Source organism: Schistosoma haematobium, chromosome ZW (assembly GCF_000699445.3).
Source record: "Schistosoma haematobium chromosome ZW, whole genome shotgun sequence".
Classification (NCBI taxonomy): domain Eukaryota; kingdom Metazoa; phylum Platyhelminthes; class Trematoda; order Strigeidida; family Schistosomatidae; genus Schistosoma; species Schistosoma haematobium.
This window is the reverse complement of record NC_067195.1, coordinates 12,237,959-12,260,100: the sequence shown is the minus strand read 5'-3', so window position 1 is coordinate 12,260,100 and position 22,142 is coordinate 12,237,959. Positions and strand designations below refer to the sequence as shown.

Below are 22,142 nucleotides of genomic sequence, written 5' to 3'. Positions count from 1 at the left end.
TCTAGCTGTAAAACACTTAACTTAATGGAATGACAGTGTAATAACAGCTTAGATCTGAATAATTGACACTTATATCAAATTATTATTATTATTATTACTATTATTATTACTATTATTATTATTATTATTATTATTATTATTATTATTATTATTATTATTATTATTATTATTATATTAAGAGGCAGGTTGATGTTGTGAGTTAGATTTATCACCCCATAATTTGCGTCACTAACTGATATCGGCTTCTGTTAAGTAATAACAGGTGGACTGGAGTTTTGAGTTAAGTTTACAAATTAGTCAGAGTTTTCTACATAAACCTCACATCAACTATAGTGCAATACCTTGCCATCTTGTTTAAAAACTTGAGAAACGGAGTGGGAGAATATTATCTTAATTATGTTGTGAACGATATCATGTACTTTAACATATCTGCCTTAGGAGCTGGTATGTTACGTAATATAGCTGACGTACCATCTAAAATTCATGTATTCGTTGTATGACGGTTGTTTCCACTGATTTCAAATATTACGAGAACCAAATATTGCAAATTTTCACTTGGTTAGAACATATACTTTATCTACCACTGCACTTTAAATTTCCCGTGAATTACATGAGACGCTATCCTAATCCTGATTAGTTAAATGTAGGTCATCAGTATATCATACTTTCTCCATAATTTTAACCTTTTACTTATCTTATCTGGTGATTACTGAAATAATTAAAGTTTTAATAATATGATGGTTCATACAGAGCATATCCTTAATTGTTAAATGTATAAAATTCTAGTATCCAGATCAACTGGAGAAGCTTATCTATGTTTTTTGTGAATTGTGGTTGCTGATTCTCTTTTTTCTTATCAAATAAACGACTAGTCAGAGTTGAAAATAAAAATCACAAACATGTGATACTTGATTTCATCTTGTTACAACTACTATTCATTACGTAGTTGACATAATGGGCTGACCTTACTTAGAACAACCAATGAAAACCAAAAAGCGTTGCATATCTGTTTTATCCAAGTACAGGACTCCTCGAGTGTGCTTCGGGGACCAAACTCAAGACCTTAAAGTATCAAAAGATTTCTGGACCCTTAAACCGCTGAGTTTACAACCAATCGTTTATGTTCCAATCTTCTGTCAGTTCGCAATATCGTTAGAGCATTTCATTTGAGAACAATGCAGCTATCCAGAGTTATCTGATTTTCAACGGTTATCTGAGTAAGTTCAGTCTATGATGCAAACCATTATTTTCAACAATAACTACTGACAAACGATGTTGATCGGCATATGGAGGTAGGTTTCGAAATCACTTATTATATCATTTGACGAAGTCATTCATTGCTTAACTCAGTAGTACTAAGAGATACAAACCTTACGGTTATTTGGTATAAGTGTTGAATTTTAATTTCCACAAGAGAACAAGTATTGGATAGATGTCGATTAAATTTCAGGAATATTCATTTATAAACTTCTGTATTACTTGTGGATTAATGGTTTCTTTTTTTCTTATTATTATAATTTATTAATTAGTCTTTGGTAAATTTGGACTTTACTTCTTTTAAAAATTTATTTGTATTCTTCTCAATTAGTTTTATTAGTTTATATTCTTTGTAAATTAGCCAAATATCTAAAATAAGCTTAAACTGAATGATTGAAAACTTGTCTTTTTATTATCAGACTACTTGACTTGTATTGACAACACTTTCCCCTACAGAGTTTGATTAAAATCAGCTGTATGATTGGTTACCTGTAAGACAGATAAGATAGAATTAAAGTGAATAATTATCAAATAAATGCTTTATTATTATTCACGTAATTAGACATAAATTTATTTTGATGTACATATCTAAAAAATAGTCTTCTAAATTAATATATCAACAGTAAAGTTTTCTCTTAAACAGTTAAACAAAACCTTCGAAAGAATAGACCATGTTAATATGCATTGACTAATTTAATAAAACAACATAATTTCTTCAGTAAATCATTTCAGTTAATTGATTAGCTATTTTTGTCGAATTACTTGAAACATTAAAATTATCAACAACAACCAAAATCCTTTATAAATGAATAATTTAATCTCAAATATGATTCTAACCCATTACTGATCAATTTTAGTTGATTTACACAATATACTGTTTTGTTTTTATATTAATTTACCATCTATTAGCTAGTAAACTGATAAGCTGAAATCAGTTAATTGTAATGTTATTCACAGTATATTTATAGTCATATTGATTATCTTGTTAGAGGAAAAAAACAATTATATAATACGTATTGTGTTGAGCTATTCTAATTAAATATCAGGGGGTTAGAGGCAAAAAATAGGTAGGTAAGATCCTTGAACTAATAATAATTGGTAGCTACAATTTCGAAAGAATCAATGCTCTCTGTTATAGTTGAACTCTCAACAGCCAGTGTTACACAAGTAGACGTTACCGTTGAGGTTGCTGGGCAGCATTCGACCTCGTGTAAATTAATTTTTTAGATGAACTCGTCTTCTAGGCACTTGGATATGAACTCGACTCTAAGTGTAAAGGCTAATATTACTAGCCGGTTGCCCATGTTGAAGTAATTTGAGCGGGACTCTAAACTAGTGGCTAAAAATCGAACACCTTAATCACCAAGCTACCACTCACGTGAGACTGAGATATTAACACTGAGGATTAAATAAACTTATTTATTACTAATACTTTTTTCTAACTGAATTTATTTAAATTATTAGTCTTATCTAGTTTACCAAATGGTGATGAACACAGCAGATTTCATACCCATGATCGGTTGATAAAAATTACTTCATTTAATCAAGTAAGTTGTAGATACACGAATAACATGGAAATATCATGGAAATGTTCACTATGCTGCAAACAAATGAAATTTATTTTACTCGAACTGATATTGATTCGTCCAGGACATGTAACTCACCATATATTTAATTTTGTCAAATCCCATAAAAATCGGAATTGATCAACATTAACTCTTCTAATCACAGATACGTGATTATGCTATACTTGAACAGAATTTCAAGCATTTACGAAATCATTAAAAAAAAATATCTAATCGTTTAAAAATCTGGTAATTTTCATTAAGTGCTTTGAAACTGGATTGTAATTCTTAATCTTTACATAATTTAGATGACGTACCGAAGACATTACTTAGTGAAGGATTAGCTAAGAAGACTATTTCGTATTAATTACAAAAATTTTTCATTATATCAACAGTACCACACAAATTTAAGTATTACTCTGAACGCTTACACTTTTAATCTGTTCATTATGCAGCAGAACTTCAGGAATGTTGTCGACGATTTATAAATTGGAACTACTCTTTGATTGTCAATAGTTGTCTGTGGGGCAAACTATTTTTAAAGTAACTGATCTTGGACAGATTCTGGGGTGAAAATCAAAATCAATAAATACCAACTATTTTTCAAATCACTTGGCTAGTCGACATGTACCACATCAACTTTTGTTGTGCCTAACTAGTTATCTGTGAATCAATTGGTCGATATGATATGTGTGTAATTGTAATATACATATGTGGCGATGTATATATGTCTGTATGGCACTTTATTAACACAACGATGTCAACAACATATATGTATTTACAAATGATATCTTTGTAAAAATGTTTAGGAAAATGAAAGTTTAGCATTTGTGAAGATTTTCCAAATTAAAGATAGTTTAAAGTATATACTGAATTCGTCTGCCTTAATAATGGACATCATAAAGTACCAGAAAGCTTTTCTTCGCTCTATTTTACCATTGTCCTGGCAGTGTACTTGCACAACGTCAAACATTTTCAAGTTAAACACTTTTGAACATGTAGTCGGACGTGATATGATTTTAGATTAAGGGTCAGAATTCATTGGTTGTGTTATACTTTTACTGATTGTTAAGACACTAGTAGCAAATAATGCAATATTTTTCAAATTCATTTCACTCAAACCATGTGTGTTTATACAATTGTTCGTTATCCTAGAGTTTGTATATATAGTACATTATTTATATTCCAGTGTTGAGAATAAACCATCTGAAAAGAACTGTATATAATGTTCCAGCCATTCTCTGTACATGGTCCTAACCAAACTAAACAGACAGTAGGAATACAAAGACAAATAGGATTAATAAGACTAATTAAAACAACTAGTCACAAACAAGGTTGTGACAACAAACTGATTTTACACTTCTGTGATGAATAAAATATGCCAATAAGTGACGTTCGAATGGAAAGTCATAACTGCTGGAGATCAGACTTGTCGGAAGTGAAACACTCGTCACGAGTGGTGTTGATTGTTTGTCACACAGTAATGCGAATAGACTAGAATTAAAATTGTTAACTGTTAGATAGCAACTCAGTTGTTCAAATAGTTAAGTGTTTGCAGTGACACTTGACATTCCTAAGTTTGATATCCGGGTGGGTTAGCCGATGTGCGCTGTCGATGTATCCCACACCAATACGAGACAGATAATCATTACTTCCTTGTTTTCAATGGTACCCCAAGTTCCTAAAACCAGTATTTCGTTGATCAACTAAACTCAAATAATGAATGCAGCAGAGTTTATAAATTTTCCAATAAAGTTTTCCATAGCTACTCAGCATTCTTATTACCACGAACAGTTGTACGTGAAGGATACTATAACTAGTTCATCTCATCAAATAAGTAATATTGAAATCAATGAGATAGTTATTTGTTAGGTAGACGTTACGTCGATCAAATGTTTTCAAAAAAGTAATATTTCAGATGATGAAATTTACAAGGAGTTATCCAGATGCCCGATATTTTAAAAATTCTAACCGGAAAAATATCTTACTTTCTTAGTTGAGTTAACGCACCTTTAATTATGAAACAATCAGAAAAAAGTTGTTGTTCCAAAACGTTATTAGGCGTTCGGTACCTTTCAAAGAATAATGCGGATAAATGTTTCAGATGGTCAGCTACAGTGAAAGAAATACGTTTAGTAAGTTCAAAGTACTGCTTTGTTGAAGTGAATCGTACTCATTTTACGTGCTCAGTTCATCTTGAAACAATAATTATTGTTATTTACTGGACCAACTATGAGAAAATTGTCTTTGTTCCAAAAGTAGTATTTGCGTCCTCTCCTAACATGGTTTTCAAAGCCGGCATATATATCATATATCACCTATTTGCATGTACTTACATTCATCATTGATACGTATAAACTGTTGCTTTGAAGTGATTTGTTAGGATGACATCAAAATCATATTCATTGTGTTGCAAAATATCATTAACATTATTGTAAAAATATTGATTTCACCAATGTCGTCCTATTTTTATACAGTTAACTCATATATTACCTAACTGTTCAACCATATTAAGATGAAAGCCCCTGAACTCGATTTCAAGTGATGATGGTTTGAACACATATAGAATATTGAAAGCCTAGTTTCCCAAGTTTTATATTTTCCGTATCACACCATTTTCTAACAGATATTTGTTCTATTCCAATAACTTTTTCCAAATCTTTTGTAGATAGAACATACATTTTTAATCGATCCTGGGATACTAATTAAAGGAACATTAATATTAGAATTTTCGTCATGTGACTAACACTGCGAACCAAGATTCTCATTTCGTCTTATTCAGAACTTGTTATTTGGATGAGATACCTGAATTTCAATGTTAATATTCACGCTGTTTTAGACGTAGCGTGTTTTGATTCAAATATCTAACAACTTACTACTAAGTTAATAAGTTCGTATAACCACTAAATTGTTCAACATATTAGTGAAGTGCCTGTAATTTTCCATCATTGAGTTCCTTAATACAACGATCAGAGACTAGAGACACTTTCTGAAACAGTTTTTTCTACCATTTCCCTAGTTTTCAAGATCATTGTTTATTTTTTCCTAAAAATGATTTATTTAAGATAAAATATGTTTTATTATTGATGAATGACTATGAAACTGTATGGTTATAAAACACAGAACATAAATATGTTATCATGTTATCAACAACGGTATGTACTATTCTACACATTTTTAAAAACTCAGAATAAATCTAAACTAAACTGTTGTTAAAATAATGATATTTGATAAAAACTAAAAATAATCAAAATTGTAACTCTTTCTGATGTTAATTTTTCTTATGTCATTTAATAACTGAATCTGTATAGGACTAAATCAAGTGTTTACTTTCAAGAGAGAAAAAAGTGAGGTTGAATACAACTGTGATTTGATTGACTCTAAAAATAACATCGAAAGTAGAAACTGACAATTACTAAAATTGACATATTCAATAGTTGGATTGAATGTGCTGATCCATATAACTGTGACATTTCAATTTAAGACTGCGAAACTAACAAAACGTAATTACTTTGATTCCGATTGAAGTTAGTCGGCTGAAAACCATTGTACTTGAGTTATGTGTTGTCAGACTAATGTCGTTGTGTGATGTAAACTATAAACTTCATCAATCTTCACAGAATCCTTACTTTAATGTTCTGTATTTTATAATACTTAGACGGTCACTGAAGATAAATGTTATTCTGATCAATACAGTTATTCTGGCACTTTACGAAATTAACTATTTCATCATATTAATCAAATTTATTAAATGAATTGAAGACTTCTGAATTGAGTGCTTGTTTAAACTTTGCAAATAGTTTCAGCGAACCCTTGAAACTGATGCTTTCTGTGTTTAGAAAAAGTTACCGTTAACCTAAACAACAGAAAATGACTCTCTAATATAGTGTTTGTTTTCTGAAAATGAACTGTACTGTTAGTGTAAATTATTGTATATTTATGGTAAACAAAAAATGGTGGTGCAAAAAAACAAAGTGATTTTCACATATACGATTTACCTATACATTATTACATAATTTCGACACTTTTCTCCATATTATTATCTAACTATTGTAACATTAACATGTAAAGCATTGGATTCAGACTCAGTGATCTCAAGGTTAAGTGTTCGCTCATAAGTCCAAATGTCCAGGGATCGATTTCGTCTTGAGGTAGTGAGCATGCACTACTGAGGAGCCCCAGACTGGGACGAAACAGCTGTCCTGTGTTTCTTGGTTTTTAATGGTTGTCTAGTTTATGTCGGTGGTTATTTAAACTAGGAGGATTGACTTTCTATGAGAAGATTAGACTTACGGTTTCTAACTTGATCCAATATTTTTGACGATTATATATAAAATCTGGTAAACAAAAAGAGCCATTCATTGCATAATGCACACAGAGATTTATATACATATAGCTTAACAGCTAGCACATATGTCACAGTTAAAACTGCCATCTAAAAGTTTTTAATGCCCTTAAAAGCATTTGCTATCCATCGACTGACTGATGAGAATTGTATTATATATATAATTCTTTTCGAGTTTGTATAAGTGACATTAAACGGATTATTAACTTTAAAGATTGTATTTTCACATATCCAAATAAGGATTATGCAAAATTATCTGAAAATGCAATCTATTTACACATGGAAATTGTAGTGAAAATCAATATTAACCGATAATATCCTACTACTCTCCTTCATATTTCTATCATTTTAATGTGTTGTGTTAATGGGCAGATCGGATATAACACATATACATACGACAGATGTAGTAGTGAAATTCTTACTTAAATTTTACCATATATATATGTATATATGTCCAAAGAAAATGTGTGTATCCTTGAATAGTGTTGAGGCCCACACAAATATAAATTCTACAAATGACCTTGATCTATTTCATGTCATATATCTGATTGAAAATTTCTCTTATAATAAAGAATTCCCTATTTTTAAACAATTTCAAATGGTTCAATTCGTGACTGTCACACACAATTATAAATGTGTTCTAATGTGAATTTGATTGGTTCAAGTCGAATTCAATCAATTACATTGGTTAAATTATTATGGTGAATTTAAGAGAAAGTCAGATACCAAGCCTAGCACAAACTAAAATCACTTTCTTTCTTTCACTATCAGAAAAACGAAAGTTGTTTTAAGTACATTTTTCCCGCGGATTTATGGCCAATCAACCTTTAGCTAGTGGACTTAGTGCTCAAGTCAAAAGAAAGGTAATTTTGATTTTAAGATATAGATTTTTATGTATTTGTCCAATCTAGTATACTTTGATAAAAGGTAAGGCAAATTTACTCGAAAATAGCAATCATTATTCAAGGTTGAAACTGTGAATTACTGGATGCTGACTTAGTGTAGTTCAAACGCTCACTGCAAGAGCTGACTAACCTGAGGACACTCCCCACTACTGAGAAGTCCTATACTGGTGTCAAATAGCTGTTTAACGTGTCCTGATTTTCAATGGTTGTCAAACTATAATCATCCTGTTATGTAAAGTATGAAATTCGAGTAAAATCCCTCTTACAATACGTATTTTGAATCGTCCATCATACAGAAAGTACAACCTGAAGTTTAAGTGCTTCGTCTTATTTTTCGATTACTTTCAACTTACTTTATTAACAAACAATCGAAATTATTTTATTTTTATTTGTCAATATATAACTTCTAGGCATTACATAAAAAAAAACTAATTTTAATAAAAAGAGGAAATGTTTAGACTGTTTTATGTGACCTTAGTTGTATGTGAAATTTACAATGATTTTGATACTATTGAAGCTAAACTGCACTTAACTAACTGAGAAAAATTAAGGACATAGTATGTGTATACATCTACATGTGTGCGTTCATGAAGTTGTAGAATTTTCAGCATTATTATCACTTTCCTATACACCTCTTATACTCAGATAAATTCGTTGAACCATCTATGCAGTGTTTTTCAGAATAATAATTATCAATAATTATCTTCAAAAATAATGACATTTAATTAAGTTTACTCAATATTAGCTTTACAAATAATTTCATAATAATAAAACACTATTAAAATTCAATACTTCAAGCTTTTACTAATTTGTGTACATGGTTTACCGAACATGTAACATAAATAATTTAAATGTACTGTTTGTGTTAACTTAGAAAAATAAATAATTATATTTTATCAGAAGGGTTTTTTGTTGATATTATAGTAATTTCAATAGTTGAAATCATGAGTCAATTGAAGCTAGACCACCATGGAAAACCTGGAAGTACCAGACGGCCGTTTCCCACAATAGGTTTTCCATGGTGGTCTAGCTTCAATTGACTCATGATCTCAATTATTGAAATTATATTTTAATCATTAATCAACTTGAATACTATGTAGATTGCACTGTTAGTTCGTAATATCACAATTATGTAATGTTGAGATTAGATGTAGGGTAATCAGTAAATTGAAAAATACGGTCTATCATTTTGTAAATTTTGATTGTCTGAGAAAGTTGAAGGTGGCTAAATCACGACTGAGTTATTCCATTCCAATAATTATTGAACTGGACGATAGTGATGATTAGTGATTAAAAACCGCTACAAATCAATCACAATGGAATAGATGCATCCATCATTTTTTATTCCCCTGAATTTTAAGATCCAACATAACACTACGCTTTTGATTACCCATTCATGTTGTTTTTCGATGTAAATTTTTTATATTTATTCAGTTATCTACTGATTTAGCTCTTTTCTATCCCATCTTGTTAATTTCGCCGTCCTACGATAATTACCAAACCTCGAACCTATTATCTTTTGTCTTGAGTGCCCAACGCGTTATCCAATTATGTAGATATAGTTAAAATAAAGGCATTTTAATATGTAAGATTTACTTTTAGTATGATACGTTAAGTGACTTTTTTTATGATTTCATCGTTTAATTAGAAAAAAATGAACTTAATTCTTAACAGATAAATACTTTGATTCAGCTGAAACGCAGGTATTTATTCTGTAGTCTACCACGTTAGAATAAAAAAAGAATGGAAATATCCTAGATTTCAGTATTAAATAATAACTAAGTGTGAAATTCGATCGAAAAATTTAAATTGACGGATGTTATTAGCGATATTTTTAATGTTTAGTAGATGTATTTCCAGTACTTTTATATATTTTCTTCAGTCATTTATTGAGTGCTGCACAGCAGAGTGTAATTATAATTAGAGATTATGTTTCGATCCTTAGCTGCCATCATATATAAGTTTATCATCCGGGCTTCCTCACACTGACATGTGCACGGCAAACAAATGTGCATAATTCCAAAGGCTTGAAATGAACTCTTTGGTCAAATTGCCTCCTGATATCTAGGGCTCACCCACCACCTCACATCTATTGAACATTGGAAAATTTGCGGATAACCCCAGCCTTTTAACTTCAATACAATTAATGATTTCGATATTTTGAGCTTTTCGTCAAAATTCAATTATTTTTATAACGAAACCAATCTATGATTCAATAATCTTAAAAAAATGAACCAATTATTTGAATTATAGTAAAGTATTTTATTTAAATATTAAACTTACTGACTAATAAACCTGATGAGTGATTAAATCTTTGTCTATCAGAGAACATATGACAAACAAAGTTCCTTATGATGAGAGTATACTAGAAAGAATAAAATAGTTTTCATTAAACTAGCTGAAATAACCTGTTGAGTCAATCAAGATCTGGTGTGATGTAATCACCATAGTATACATATAATTGATTAAAGTTGTGAACCAAATATAAATTATTGATTCTCATCTCAATGACTCAATTTCATTATGATCGCATAAAGACACAGGTATCCTGAACTTGGCCACTTGTAAAGCATCGACTGCTCCTTAGTCACAAACTATGGTGAAAATAATATCAAATATTTCATGTTTCTTTGAAAACTTGTTTTTGAATAGTAACATTTTTTAATTTAGTGTTATTCATTCCATCGTTTATACGGTTCGCCTACTTCACTAAATTTAGCTCAGAGTTGAGATGATTAGTTTTAATACACTGAAAGCTTTACAATGATATTCTTATAAACAGGCTGTAAAACCAAGCTAAAATCAATTTTCTATTATCTGTTAAAAGTCGACCTAACAATCATGAATAATAAATACTAATTTTGGCCTGAATAGCATTACTACATAGCTTGGGACACCCTTGAAGAATCTACCCGCGACTAACAATTTATCACTTTGAACACGTGGTCTTCATTTAGGAAGGCTACATCTCTCTGCATGTTTCAGAGTAACATTCAGGGATTTCATGGAATAATAAAGCGTATCTAATACATCTGATAAGATGTCTATTACTGAAATTACCGTGTTGATAAATGGTATGAAGTGACTATATTAAACTAACAACATAAGCTATAACACTCTTTCTAATATTAGACGGATGACATTTCTGTGTTTGATATATTAAAATAATAACCGTACAACTGTTTAATTCATTATCACTAACTGTCTAATCTAAATTAGTTCGAATAATAATTTTAAGAGATATGTTTAATTCTTTTGAGTTAGTCGTCAGTAAAATATGGGATCATATTTCATACTATTTGGTACTCGTCCGCAAAAAGTAACAACAATCTTAGGGGGACTGATGCTCTGTTATGTGGGATACAAATCGAAATCACCCAACTTCAATGTCTCATACATCACCACTGAACCATTCAGGCTACAACCGACCTCCAATAGGGTTTAAATATCTACAAATGACAGATTACTGAGTAATCACCAATATCCAATTTGTCTAGTCTTCTTTCAGTCATGCAGTTTCGAATCATTCAGTGACTATCAGTTTAATCAATATTTCAGGTACACATTTCTAACCAATACCAACTAACATGAAGCTTAGGTTCATTTTTAACAGACTTTCCAAGAATAACCTTTTATTGTAAATTTCTTGATTTATACAAAAATACAGTAAAATGAACAGTGTATCATTATGATAAAAATGAATAACTTTCGGTTTTCCCTTTTTAAATATTTAACACAATTAATGTTTAATTTTTAGTCTCATAAAATGAAAAGATAATTGAACTAATGTTAATCAAAATAAAGGTGAATAACAATGGCAAAATATACTTGTTAAATTAATTTCCCTGTCTATGAATATTATATAAATAATCAATCACAAATTCCATAATGATCGTTAACTAACTAACTGAGTATTCAAACACATTGGATCTGTTTTTTTTTCAGTTTCAAAATGTTTAAATTTATATCTGTATTCAATTTCATTATTTTAAAAATAAAAGCATTCATCTTTATTCTCTGCGTTATTTAACTAGTTCACAATGAACTCATCTAACTTACATGACCTTAAATTCATTAAATATCATTTTGTTTCGAAATTTCATTCTGTAACAAAAAACAAACAAACGAACCATCAAAGTTTTTTAAGGGAAATTGGACAAAAAAATTACAGGATCAAATAGTTTAATTAATTACTCTATCCAGTAGTATATATAATTTAAAAAAAATTGTTTTCAATGATCTTTTAATGAAAAGATTTCGAACACAAACTGTGTTTACTCTGTGTATTGATTCCCAATACCTGATTGTTGAACTAAACAATATCAGAAGACAGATTACTCCATGAGCGTTAGTTAGATTATCGTAATCTATATACTTGAATATTTTGGATGATACAATTCAAAATTAATTAATTTGTTATATTGCTCTAAGTTTTGAGTTTAATGTCACTCTAGAATTTTCACTGACCAGTTTTACTTGTTTCTTAGGAATCACATCATGTACACATGGACTTTTGATAGCATCGTTACTGTTATCTCATTCAGTTTATTTTTTTATTTCACTAACTCATTCTCTGGCTATCCTAATCTTAAGTATATTGTCTTGGATCAATACAGAGTTGTTCAATATCTTATTTATGACTGATAGATTAGTTGATTAATTACAATACCTGATATAATATGAGGTATTGAGTAGATGTTTAGTAATTCACTCAACTCGACTCCTTGGTGAGTCTTACACTAGTTATTCCGAACAAAAAGTTCAATTATGAAATTCATTACTTAATTAGGAGATAATTTACAGCATTTGCTAATGTTTTTTAGAAAAGCACTGGGAAACACCGAAAGTGGTGCTAAACATATGCTTTATCACAGATGTGATTCCTCTGTTGTTGGCTTACTGTGACATCGAAAATTCCTAGATTCTATCTGTGCACTTTTGAGAAGTCCTACACTGAGAAGCAACATACGTCCAGTCCAAATTGTCTTTCGATGGGTGTCTAGATAAAGTTTGTCCATGATTTAAACTACAAACTACCACATTGGATACAAATTACTATAATTTGATGTCTATTTATCTGAGCATCAATATCAGTAACAAAATAAGTCATTACTAAGACAACATAACTAAAAATAAGGTTAACTGAATAAGTGGAAGTCAGGAGTTCAATAAAATAACAGATTATGCAATAAAAGAACTTTTCTCACTAAAATTAATTTATCTCAACACACTTAAGCTTATTGCGATTATCTCTGTGTATACTGACTAGGTCAAAAATGCGTGAAGACAATGATGTCTGCAAAACGCACTGAATGTGAGGTTCGTTGTCTGTTGATTATTTCCGAAAAATTCGAGTTATTCACTTCGCATTCATTATCCACTGAGTAACTGACCATCGTACTTGAAACGTTTTCTCTCTTTTATAAATTGATTTCAAGGAATGTGGTCAAAAAACCTCGGAGATTCCTTTACCTTAGTTATTTTCATATACTTGTTTGTGAGAGTACGTGTAAATTCGTTAATGTAACCCGTGATCACTGCAAAAAAGAACATTTATCTCCCTTCAATTAGACTGGTAAACATTAGGTGTCTTATGTATTTAAATCAATTGAGCTAATAGAAAACTCCATTTAATCTCTTCCCCGACAGCGAAATATTATTCTTGTGGTGTTATCTTGTTCAAGTATTCCATGGGATTGTTTATTTTGTTTAGCTTGAAGGAAAACGAGACAGAGATCAAGAACAAAGTGTACTTGATTGGATAGAGGCCGTACTTGGCACCAAGGTGGACTGTTCTAAACCATATGAAGAGGTACTGAAAGATGGAGTGCTACTTTGCAAGTAAGTCACTTATTATGCGAAGCTTCGAACTGCTTGATATTTTGATTCGTGTAAGAATTATCCTAACTCTAGCAACCACTGAGCTACTGAGTTCAGATAGATACTGTAGGAATTAATTTGTCCTACAGATATACTACTAGAACCGTAAACGCGATACTGGCGAGCACAGAGTCTATGTGAAAGCTATAGTCAGAACAAGGACAACTTGGCTTCAAACTTTATCCGTTTCCACCAGTATTGCGTGTCTTATCGAAATGAATAAAACTGAGTCACACTAACATAATAGGATGATAATGTCTTTTAATTGGTAGGTCACATGCAACAGAGATGGTTTACAGACACATCAGACTAAATCAACGTGGTGGGCGCTTAAACAACAATTTGATTGGTTAGTTGTGGACATAGCTAACAGATACTAGCTTGTTCAACGGGTGGGATTTATACTCTAATCACAGAAAAGGCTTTTAAGTATCCCGTCCTTGATATTTTGCACTCAATTTCGGCTGGTGATTTTCAAACACGACGAAACATGGACCTTGAGTTCTACTGTCAGTCAAAATTCATCCATTCTAAAAACTTATGACTTAACTGCTTTATCTAGACAATCTACTTGGTATGCATATATTTCTGTTCGAAGCCTGACCAAAATTCAGTCCTAGATATCAGCAACGCAACAATTCAAGCCCTTTCTGATGATAAAATATGAATATCAAAGTTATGATATGTATTGACTTATCTTCAGAAAAGTAAAAAGATTTTATTAGAGCAAATTTTAAGATTATTAAATGAAAATATCTTAACCGATCTATACTAAAACATATTTTTGTTGCACAATAATTCCTGTACTAAAATCATTTTTCTTGACAAGTAAAATTATTTTTATGAGTATGTAGAAGTTATACAATGTAGTTACATTTCGGGATGAAAGCTCACTCTGAAATCAGCAATGAGTGTTTCCTACTACTCCGAACTCGACAAGTGAGGTGTGACTGTATCATAATGTTTTTGTTTACACTTAGTCTTAGATCAATTACCCACAACCCTATAGGTCAACGGATGATTTAATTCAACATTGAGTCATAATAGTCACACTTATTTGAAAATTATGAGACATCTTTAACTTTCAGTGTTTATTACTGTTTTTTTGACAATTTACATCACAGACTGATATTTATAAGAAAACAACCAAAGACGAAGAATCACTGGACAGCTGTTTCGTAATATTGTGAGGCCCCTCATCAATCCTCATTCATTCTGATTAGTTCCAAATACTGACTGAAGTCTTATTAAAATAATTAGATGCCGCTCGGTAGTCCAGAGATTAAGTGATCGTCACGAGACTCAAAGGTCCTAGGTTTGACCCTGCAAAAGGTTGTGGTTGCATATTTCTTAGGGATTCACATAATGGAGTGAAACACCAGTTTATTGCTTCTTGGTTTTTAAAGAATGTCTAAATAATATCATTCCATGATGTTCACTATAAAATCAAATAATTTCCACAAAGTTGTACACCAATTCGCATTTCATATTGCTAATATTCATGACCAGATTTAATCAGTCTCTTCTGTCACAACTATGTGAAAAGTCCTAACATCCATTTGAAAAGTCCGTATGCTAGTAAAAACTGATCAGATTCAATCTCGAATAACAATACTCAGTAAATAAAATCTTTTACAAATTGTGATATGGATGTATTGCTTAACGATTTTTCAGTTTTATCTATGATAAACAGGTTGACAGTTAGAAAATCTGCTCTTTCATGCTTTACATAAAGTATTTACTGGATTATCAGTAAACGTATTCAATTAGCTAATTTATTCTCACAATTGGAAAGCACAAGTATTGGAAACCTAACGTTACCTAAACTAATCTAAAAGATGTCAATATCAAATTAAGTCTTTATCTGTATAGGATCTTATCAACTGAATTGATCGAAGATCATCATCTTTCTGATCTGCCTACTTGATAACTTTTAGCACGAGATTCAAATACTGTAAGTTTTTTGTACATAGAACAATTTAATCCATAGTTCTTGTATTTTTCTACCATATTTTATTAGAGTTATCAATAAACTAAAACCTGGTAGTGTGAAGAGAATCAATGAGAACGCTACTATGCCATTTAAAATTATGGAAAATATTAATGCATTTCAAGAAGCAATTAAGGCATACGGGGTACCTACTGCTGATGTTTTTCAAACAGTCGATTTATTTGAGAAAAAAGATATTGCTCAAGTGACACAATGTATTTATGCTCTTGGAAGAACAGTAAGCTATATTTGTTTATTTTTTATGATAGATATCATGAACTGATTGGGTGTTAATTGTTGTTTGAAGTTTAATTGCTCATTACGAGATCTTGAAGTCCTGAGTTTGATCGCTAGTATTGGATTTGAAACCTTATTCAAACATAAATCACTTAATAGTCATTTTAACAATTACGCAATCCTCAGCCACCGTTTTCGCTGACAAACTATCCTGAGAAAGCTAGGAGCTACGAAGCCAAGACAGCATTATTTATGAAGTCATTTACTATTAGTTTGGACAGTGTAAAGAGAAGCAGTCCACCCAATTAGATTCCATACGATAATTGTTATCTACAGTTTGAGAGTTTAGTTGACGTATCACTAAATCAATTAAAAGGTGATGAAGATCCATTCATTCTTTATCTCATCCCAAATTGCAGATTTCAATAATAATTCATATTTTTGTGTTCATAGATTTCATTACATTATCTCTGAATATATTCTACATAGTAAATATTTTCACTATAACGTACGGTACTTTTGATTCTACTTCCCTGTTATTCAATTTGTTATTTTCACTCCTCCGCACTGATACAGTTTGACAACCTGAGTCAAGACATATCTTTATCTAGCCTATTGTTTTTACAAATGATTGACCAACTCACATCTGTAGAATTTCATAAAAATTTATTGGAAAGAATATTTTTCTGTTATATATATCATAAATGTTTTCCTAAGTACTGAAGATTATCAAACAATTATAATTCAAGCTGATATCAAATAAATGGAATATGATTAGCAGCTTAATCCAGGACACTCGTTTCATCCTATTCAGAACTTGTTAGCTGGATGTACCTGGATCCCAGAGTTGATGTTCACTCCATGACTCCAACGCGGTACCATTCAATTCAAAAGCCACTGTATTAGATGGAACGCGGCTAACAGACTGATCAAATTTCCGTGAAAAATATCAACAATGGGAGAATTCAACCCATTTTAAACTGAATTATCATTCCGTTACTAATGATGGTTTGTCAAAATCTAAATCTGCTATTGATCAGTCTTTATTGTCATTTGTGGATCCTGAGTGGGTTGCCTATATGAAGTCATATTTCCACAAGTTTTTGGAATGGATAGATTGTGGCTAACAGTGGGATCCAGAGTTCATGTTTCATTCAATTTGGGATGTTCTCACATTCCACTGTTAATATTTAATTAATTGATAAACGTTTTTAATGGTCATTTTTCACAGCCCATTACCCTAATTAAAATGACTTTAATCTTCTCAAAAAAACTTTTTCAGTGTCAAACACATCCGGAATACAATGGCCCTACTTTAGGTCCAAAATTAGCTCAAGAGAATAAACGTGAATTCACTGACGAACAATTACGTGAAGGCGCGAATGTGATTAGTCTACAATATGGTACAAATAAAGGTGCTTCACAAGCTGGCATGACAATGGGCAAACAAAGAATGATTCTTGATTAAATTAATTATTTATGAAGAAGAATACTGAAACATATCTATCAATCTATTGAAACTATGACCATTTGATGGGGGGGCAATTTTTTAAATTCTAATGTTAATAATCACAAACTTGATTGAGTCTTAACTATGCAACTCAGCATGTCAATATTTGTTTACCAATGAAATGCTTTTTTTTCACAACTGCTTTTTTCCTCGTTTAATTGTTTCTTAAGCTTATTCTTAACTCATCGTATTACAGCTGATCTAAGTAACAACAATACTAAGGTGTAACCTTGATTAATCGTTCATATGATTGAATGTTAATGTTAAATCACGTGCTTAACTTCTTAATAAAAATTTCACATATTTGTGCTGCTAAATAATAATAACAACCGCAACGCTTTTTCCTTAATTTTTTACTTATATATTTCTGTCAAAATACTAAAGTGTAAAGGTTATTGTAATTGTTATACGGTAACAAATTCATTGTCTACTTATTCTACTTGATTCTTTATTTATAACTAATAGTGAAAGTTCCTGTTTTCTATTTTTTTATTTTGAACACGTAAATATTGGTACAGGAGGGCACCAAATACATGTGCGCCACACAAAACAATGAGAATTTGGAGAGAAGAAGGAAAAAGAAGTAGGGAGCGTAAAGAAAACAATAACATACAGATTAGTTAAGGTAGTATAATAATAATAATCGGGGAAACGAAAAGGTACAATCAGAAGAAATCTTTCGGTTAAGGAAGAAGCAACCACATTTTATGAAGAAAGTAAAAGAAGGTTACAGCAGGATCGTCACTGGCTTCTAGTCTGAGCCATATCTGATAACGTCTCTAGCCACTGTATCGCACCATTTCTAGGACCCCAGCCAGGAAGTCGTGAAGGACCAACAGAAGCCAACCCTTTGCAGCTTTCTTTCATAACACGATACCACTTCATACACCGACCACCTCTCCGCCTTTTCCAACCAGTCCCAGCATCGGCAAATAATGCACGACGTGGAATTCTCTGGGACGACATTCGTAGAACATGTCCAAGCCACTGAAGTCGGTGTTTCAAGATGGTGACACCAAGTGCATTATCGTCTCTGTGTCCGAACACACGATGCCGAACCTCTGCATTACTAACATGGTGTTGCCACTGGATGTCAGCAATCCTTCGGAGACAACGATGATCGAACACAGAGAGTCGTCTAACATCCTCAACTCGGAGAGGCCAGGTTTCACAAGCATAGAGCAAAACTGCTCTCACCGACGCGTTGTAGATCCGACCTTTTACAGCCAGACTAACATCATGAAGACGCCAAAGGTGGCCCAGATTGGCATAAGCCGCTCTGACTTTCACTATACGTGAATTGATCTCATTACTCACGCCACCACCAGCACTTATGCAGCTACCTAGATACACGAACTTCTCGACTACTTCTATCTGCTCACCAGAATCCTGCCAGTCTTGTAAAAGTACTTTGCACTTCGAAGGTGCAAAGCACATACCATACCTACGGACACTGATTGCCAACTGATTAAGTGCGGATTGAATGGCTTGGGCATTATCGCACAGTAAGACAATATCGTCCGCATACTCAAGGTCGAGAAGTCTTTCTCCAGGCAACAGATCCACACCACCATTACTTACATTTATCAGAGCTGTTTCTAGAATGTCATCGATGACGAAGTTGAAGAGGAATGGTGAAACTAAGCAAACCTCTCTAACCCTATTGATTGAGTTGAACAGTAGAGAAAAGTGGTTGTACGCCCTCAATCTGCCTGGAGTGTTTGTACATAGAGCTTTTAGATGTTAATAAACTTCTCAGGCACACCCTTCTTCAATAAACAATCCTAGAGAACAGCCCTGTCCAAAGAATCGAAGGCGGCCCTAACGTCACGAAACGCAACAATTGTTGGACTGTAATAAGTATGATGGTGTCCTAATATTTGGCGGAGGGTGAAGATATGATCAGTATATCCTCGACCAGAACGAAAACCAGTCAATCTTTCCCGGGTTTTTAACAATTTAGGACGAAAGCAATCGAAAGTAGACTTATCCCCCGATAGTTGTTACAGAGACGACGTGAACCCTTCTTAAAGATAGGGACAACTATCGACTTATTCCATAACGTTGGTACACTCTCTAGCTCCCAAACCTTTGTAAACAACGTCGTCAGTTCCTTAGTCAGAAAGTCACCACCATCTTTAAAAAGAGCTGGAGGTAAGTCATCTGGGCCTGATGATTTGTAGCGCTTCAACAGTTGGAGTTCCTTGCGGACTTCCGCCTCATTTGGTGGATCAGTCGTCACCGGCCATGGAGGGCAGGACAGTCTGACCGATGTTGCCGGAGCAGCAGGCCAGTTGAACTGCTCTTCGAAAATTCTGCCCATCGTCCAAGACGTCGATGGATGTTGGTGATTGGCATAGGTGGAGATGACGAAAAGACATCGTTTCTCACGCCGATTTATTCTCACTTTGATGGAACTCTCTAATCTAACAGCACATAACCGACTGTTAATGGGGATACAGTCGATTAGTGCTGCCTCAGCTCTAGCGCTTAGTGCGACACCAACGCCAGCAACACCAGACGAAGATGCCACAGCATAACCGGATAAACGCACGTAAAACAAGCTTTTCGAAGCGACAGATGGAGAGCGAATTTGTAGTACTTCACCAGAGTCTTGGATACGGGTCTCGGATAGACGGCAGACGTCGATATTAAGACTTTCCAAATACACAGCCAGCCCTATCTGTTGTCCGACCTGTATTAGTGTGCGGACGTTGAAGACAGCCAGTTCAAATAGTGCACGTGTTTTCAGAAAAACTGCTTCAGTACTTGTATTTGGTGGTAGCATACAATTTTCAATCAGGCAGTGACTCGAGAACGTTAGACAGAGCCGAATTTCCACCATAGGCGAGCTACTGTATAACCCGAAAATAAGGATATATAGAGTGGGAATAAAAGCGAGTGAATAAATGACGCAGTAAATAATAATAATAATATTAATAATGTGAATCATTAATCGCAGCAAGAAGAGTACTTTCAATAAAAATAGACAGTCCATCACAATTGTGTGTGGGCTGTGATACTGCACGGGTGCCCAGACCGAAGCATGTGGTTTTCTTAGGGGCCACACCCCGAAACTTTGACCTAAAGGTCCGACCCACAAGGCAGTGGAGCATCGCAAGGAGATGCAGTCCCATGGTAGCCGGCGACCAAAAATTGGTTCGTACGCCATATGTCTCCGCAGGATACTGGAGCCCATGTGCACCATTGGTTTGGGATCCGGTCAAAGCCCCGGACATTCGGTTTTCGTTCTCTCATTTTCGTAAACAACACCCCCACGAGAAGGCAATGAGTAGGACTTCCCTGGCAGAGGCTGTATACGTGTGACCGTGTGAGAGCATTTCGAGAGGGAGGGCGAGCCCATCCCACTGTCGGCCATACCAGGGCATTTGGTGGCATGCCCATATTTTCCACTGTAACCGAGCCTAGTAAATTTTATAGTTGAATATGCTTAAGAACACTTATATAGCTAATATGTCGTTCAAATAAGTATCTATTAAATTCCAAACAAACTTCGTTATGAAGTTTTAAGCCAGAAGAAATCAAGTTTCTGCTGGAGGTCCATGCGGTTACCGTAACCAATGATTAAAGATGCTGTTTAACATATCTCAGAATCAGTCTCAATGGAGTAAATTAACTCATTCTTTATTTTTTCCTAAATCTTAGCTTTTAGAATTGCTTCATACTTTTTGCTACACTGTTTTACTTTCTCGAATCATATTGTCTATGGCTAATGTTTTACTACTACTGTTGATGTTACCACTCCTACTAAACTGATATGTCATCCGTCTGTGCTGATTTACTATGACAACTTGAACCAATACACATATTTTCCGATTTCTACGTTGCTTATGATTGACTAACTTTTAAGTTAACATTTTAAAGGACTTCATTTACCCTGTTTTAGTTTACTATTCCTTAGGCTATTCGACTGACTTCGATAATATCGTACTTCAGCAAATGACAGATTTTTTAACATTACATATTTTTAAATGTCGTGATGATTCTATTGCCCTTCTACAATAATTGTTTAATTCTATCATATTACTACTATAATTTTTAAATTGCGTCTCTCGTTTTTTCTGCTTCCATACACACTAAGTATTAATTGGTAACAGTATTTAGTTCATTACGGATGTATCAGATCCATTTTTTTGTTTTTCAATGTATACATTCAATCTATTCTTTTTAGACAGTATTATCTGATTGTTCTTGCTTGGAGTCCAGAGATTATTCGGATCTTATTGATTTCATTCATAATGCTCATTGGTTACAACCAGCATTTATACATACATATATATATGACTTACAACGACAACTACTGTTATCCTTATAATCATTATTACTGTCATATTATTTGCAACGATAATATCTTATAAATATTTTGTAAGATACTATATTGTTTAGTGTATTTATTGGATTTTAAAGTAATGGACAAATTTCGATGCATTCT

General features: G+C 32.7%; 1 protein-coding gene across 1 annotated transcript; it reads left to right on the top strand.

The window, feature by feature from the left end:
* The first annotated feature begins 187 nt into the window (after positions 1 to 187).
* On the top strand, positions 188 to 18,252 carry MP20 (Muscle-specific protein 20). The gene is made up of 5 exons (XM_051210417.1): positions 188 to 1,217; positions 7,939 to 8,030; positions 13,786 to 13,913; positions 15,973 to 16,180; positions 17,462 to 18,252. Exons 2-5 carry the CDS (start codon positions 7,980 to 7,982, stop codon positions 17,645 to 17,647), a joined length of 573 nt encoding a protein of 190 aa, XP_051070407.1. The 5' UTR covers positions 188 to 1,217; positions 7,939 to 7,979; the 3' UTR covers positions 17,648 to 18,252.
* The last annotated feature ends 3,890 nt before the right edge of the window (positions 18,253 to 22,142 follow it).

Coding starts and splice junctions, on each gene's coding strand:
- MP20 (XM_051210417.1), top strand. CDS start 7,980: ATGGCCAATCAACCTTTAGCTAGTGGACTTAGTGCTCAAGTCAAAAGA. Junction 13,914..15,972: donor GATGGAGTGCTACTTTGCAA/GTAAGTCACTTA, acceptor ATATTTTATTAG/AGTTATCAATAAACTAAAAC. Junction 16,181..17,461: donor TTTATGCTCTTGGAAGAACA/GTAAGCTATATT, acceptor AAACTTTTTCAG/TGTCAAACACATCCGGAATA.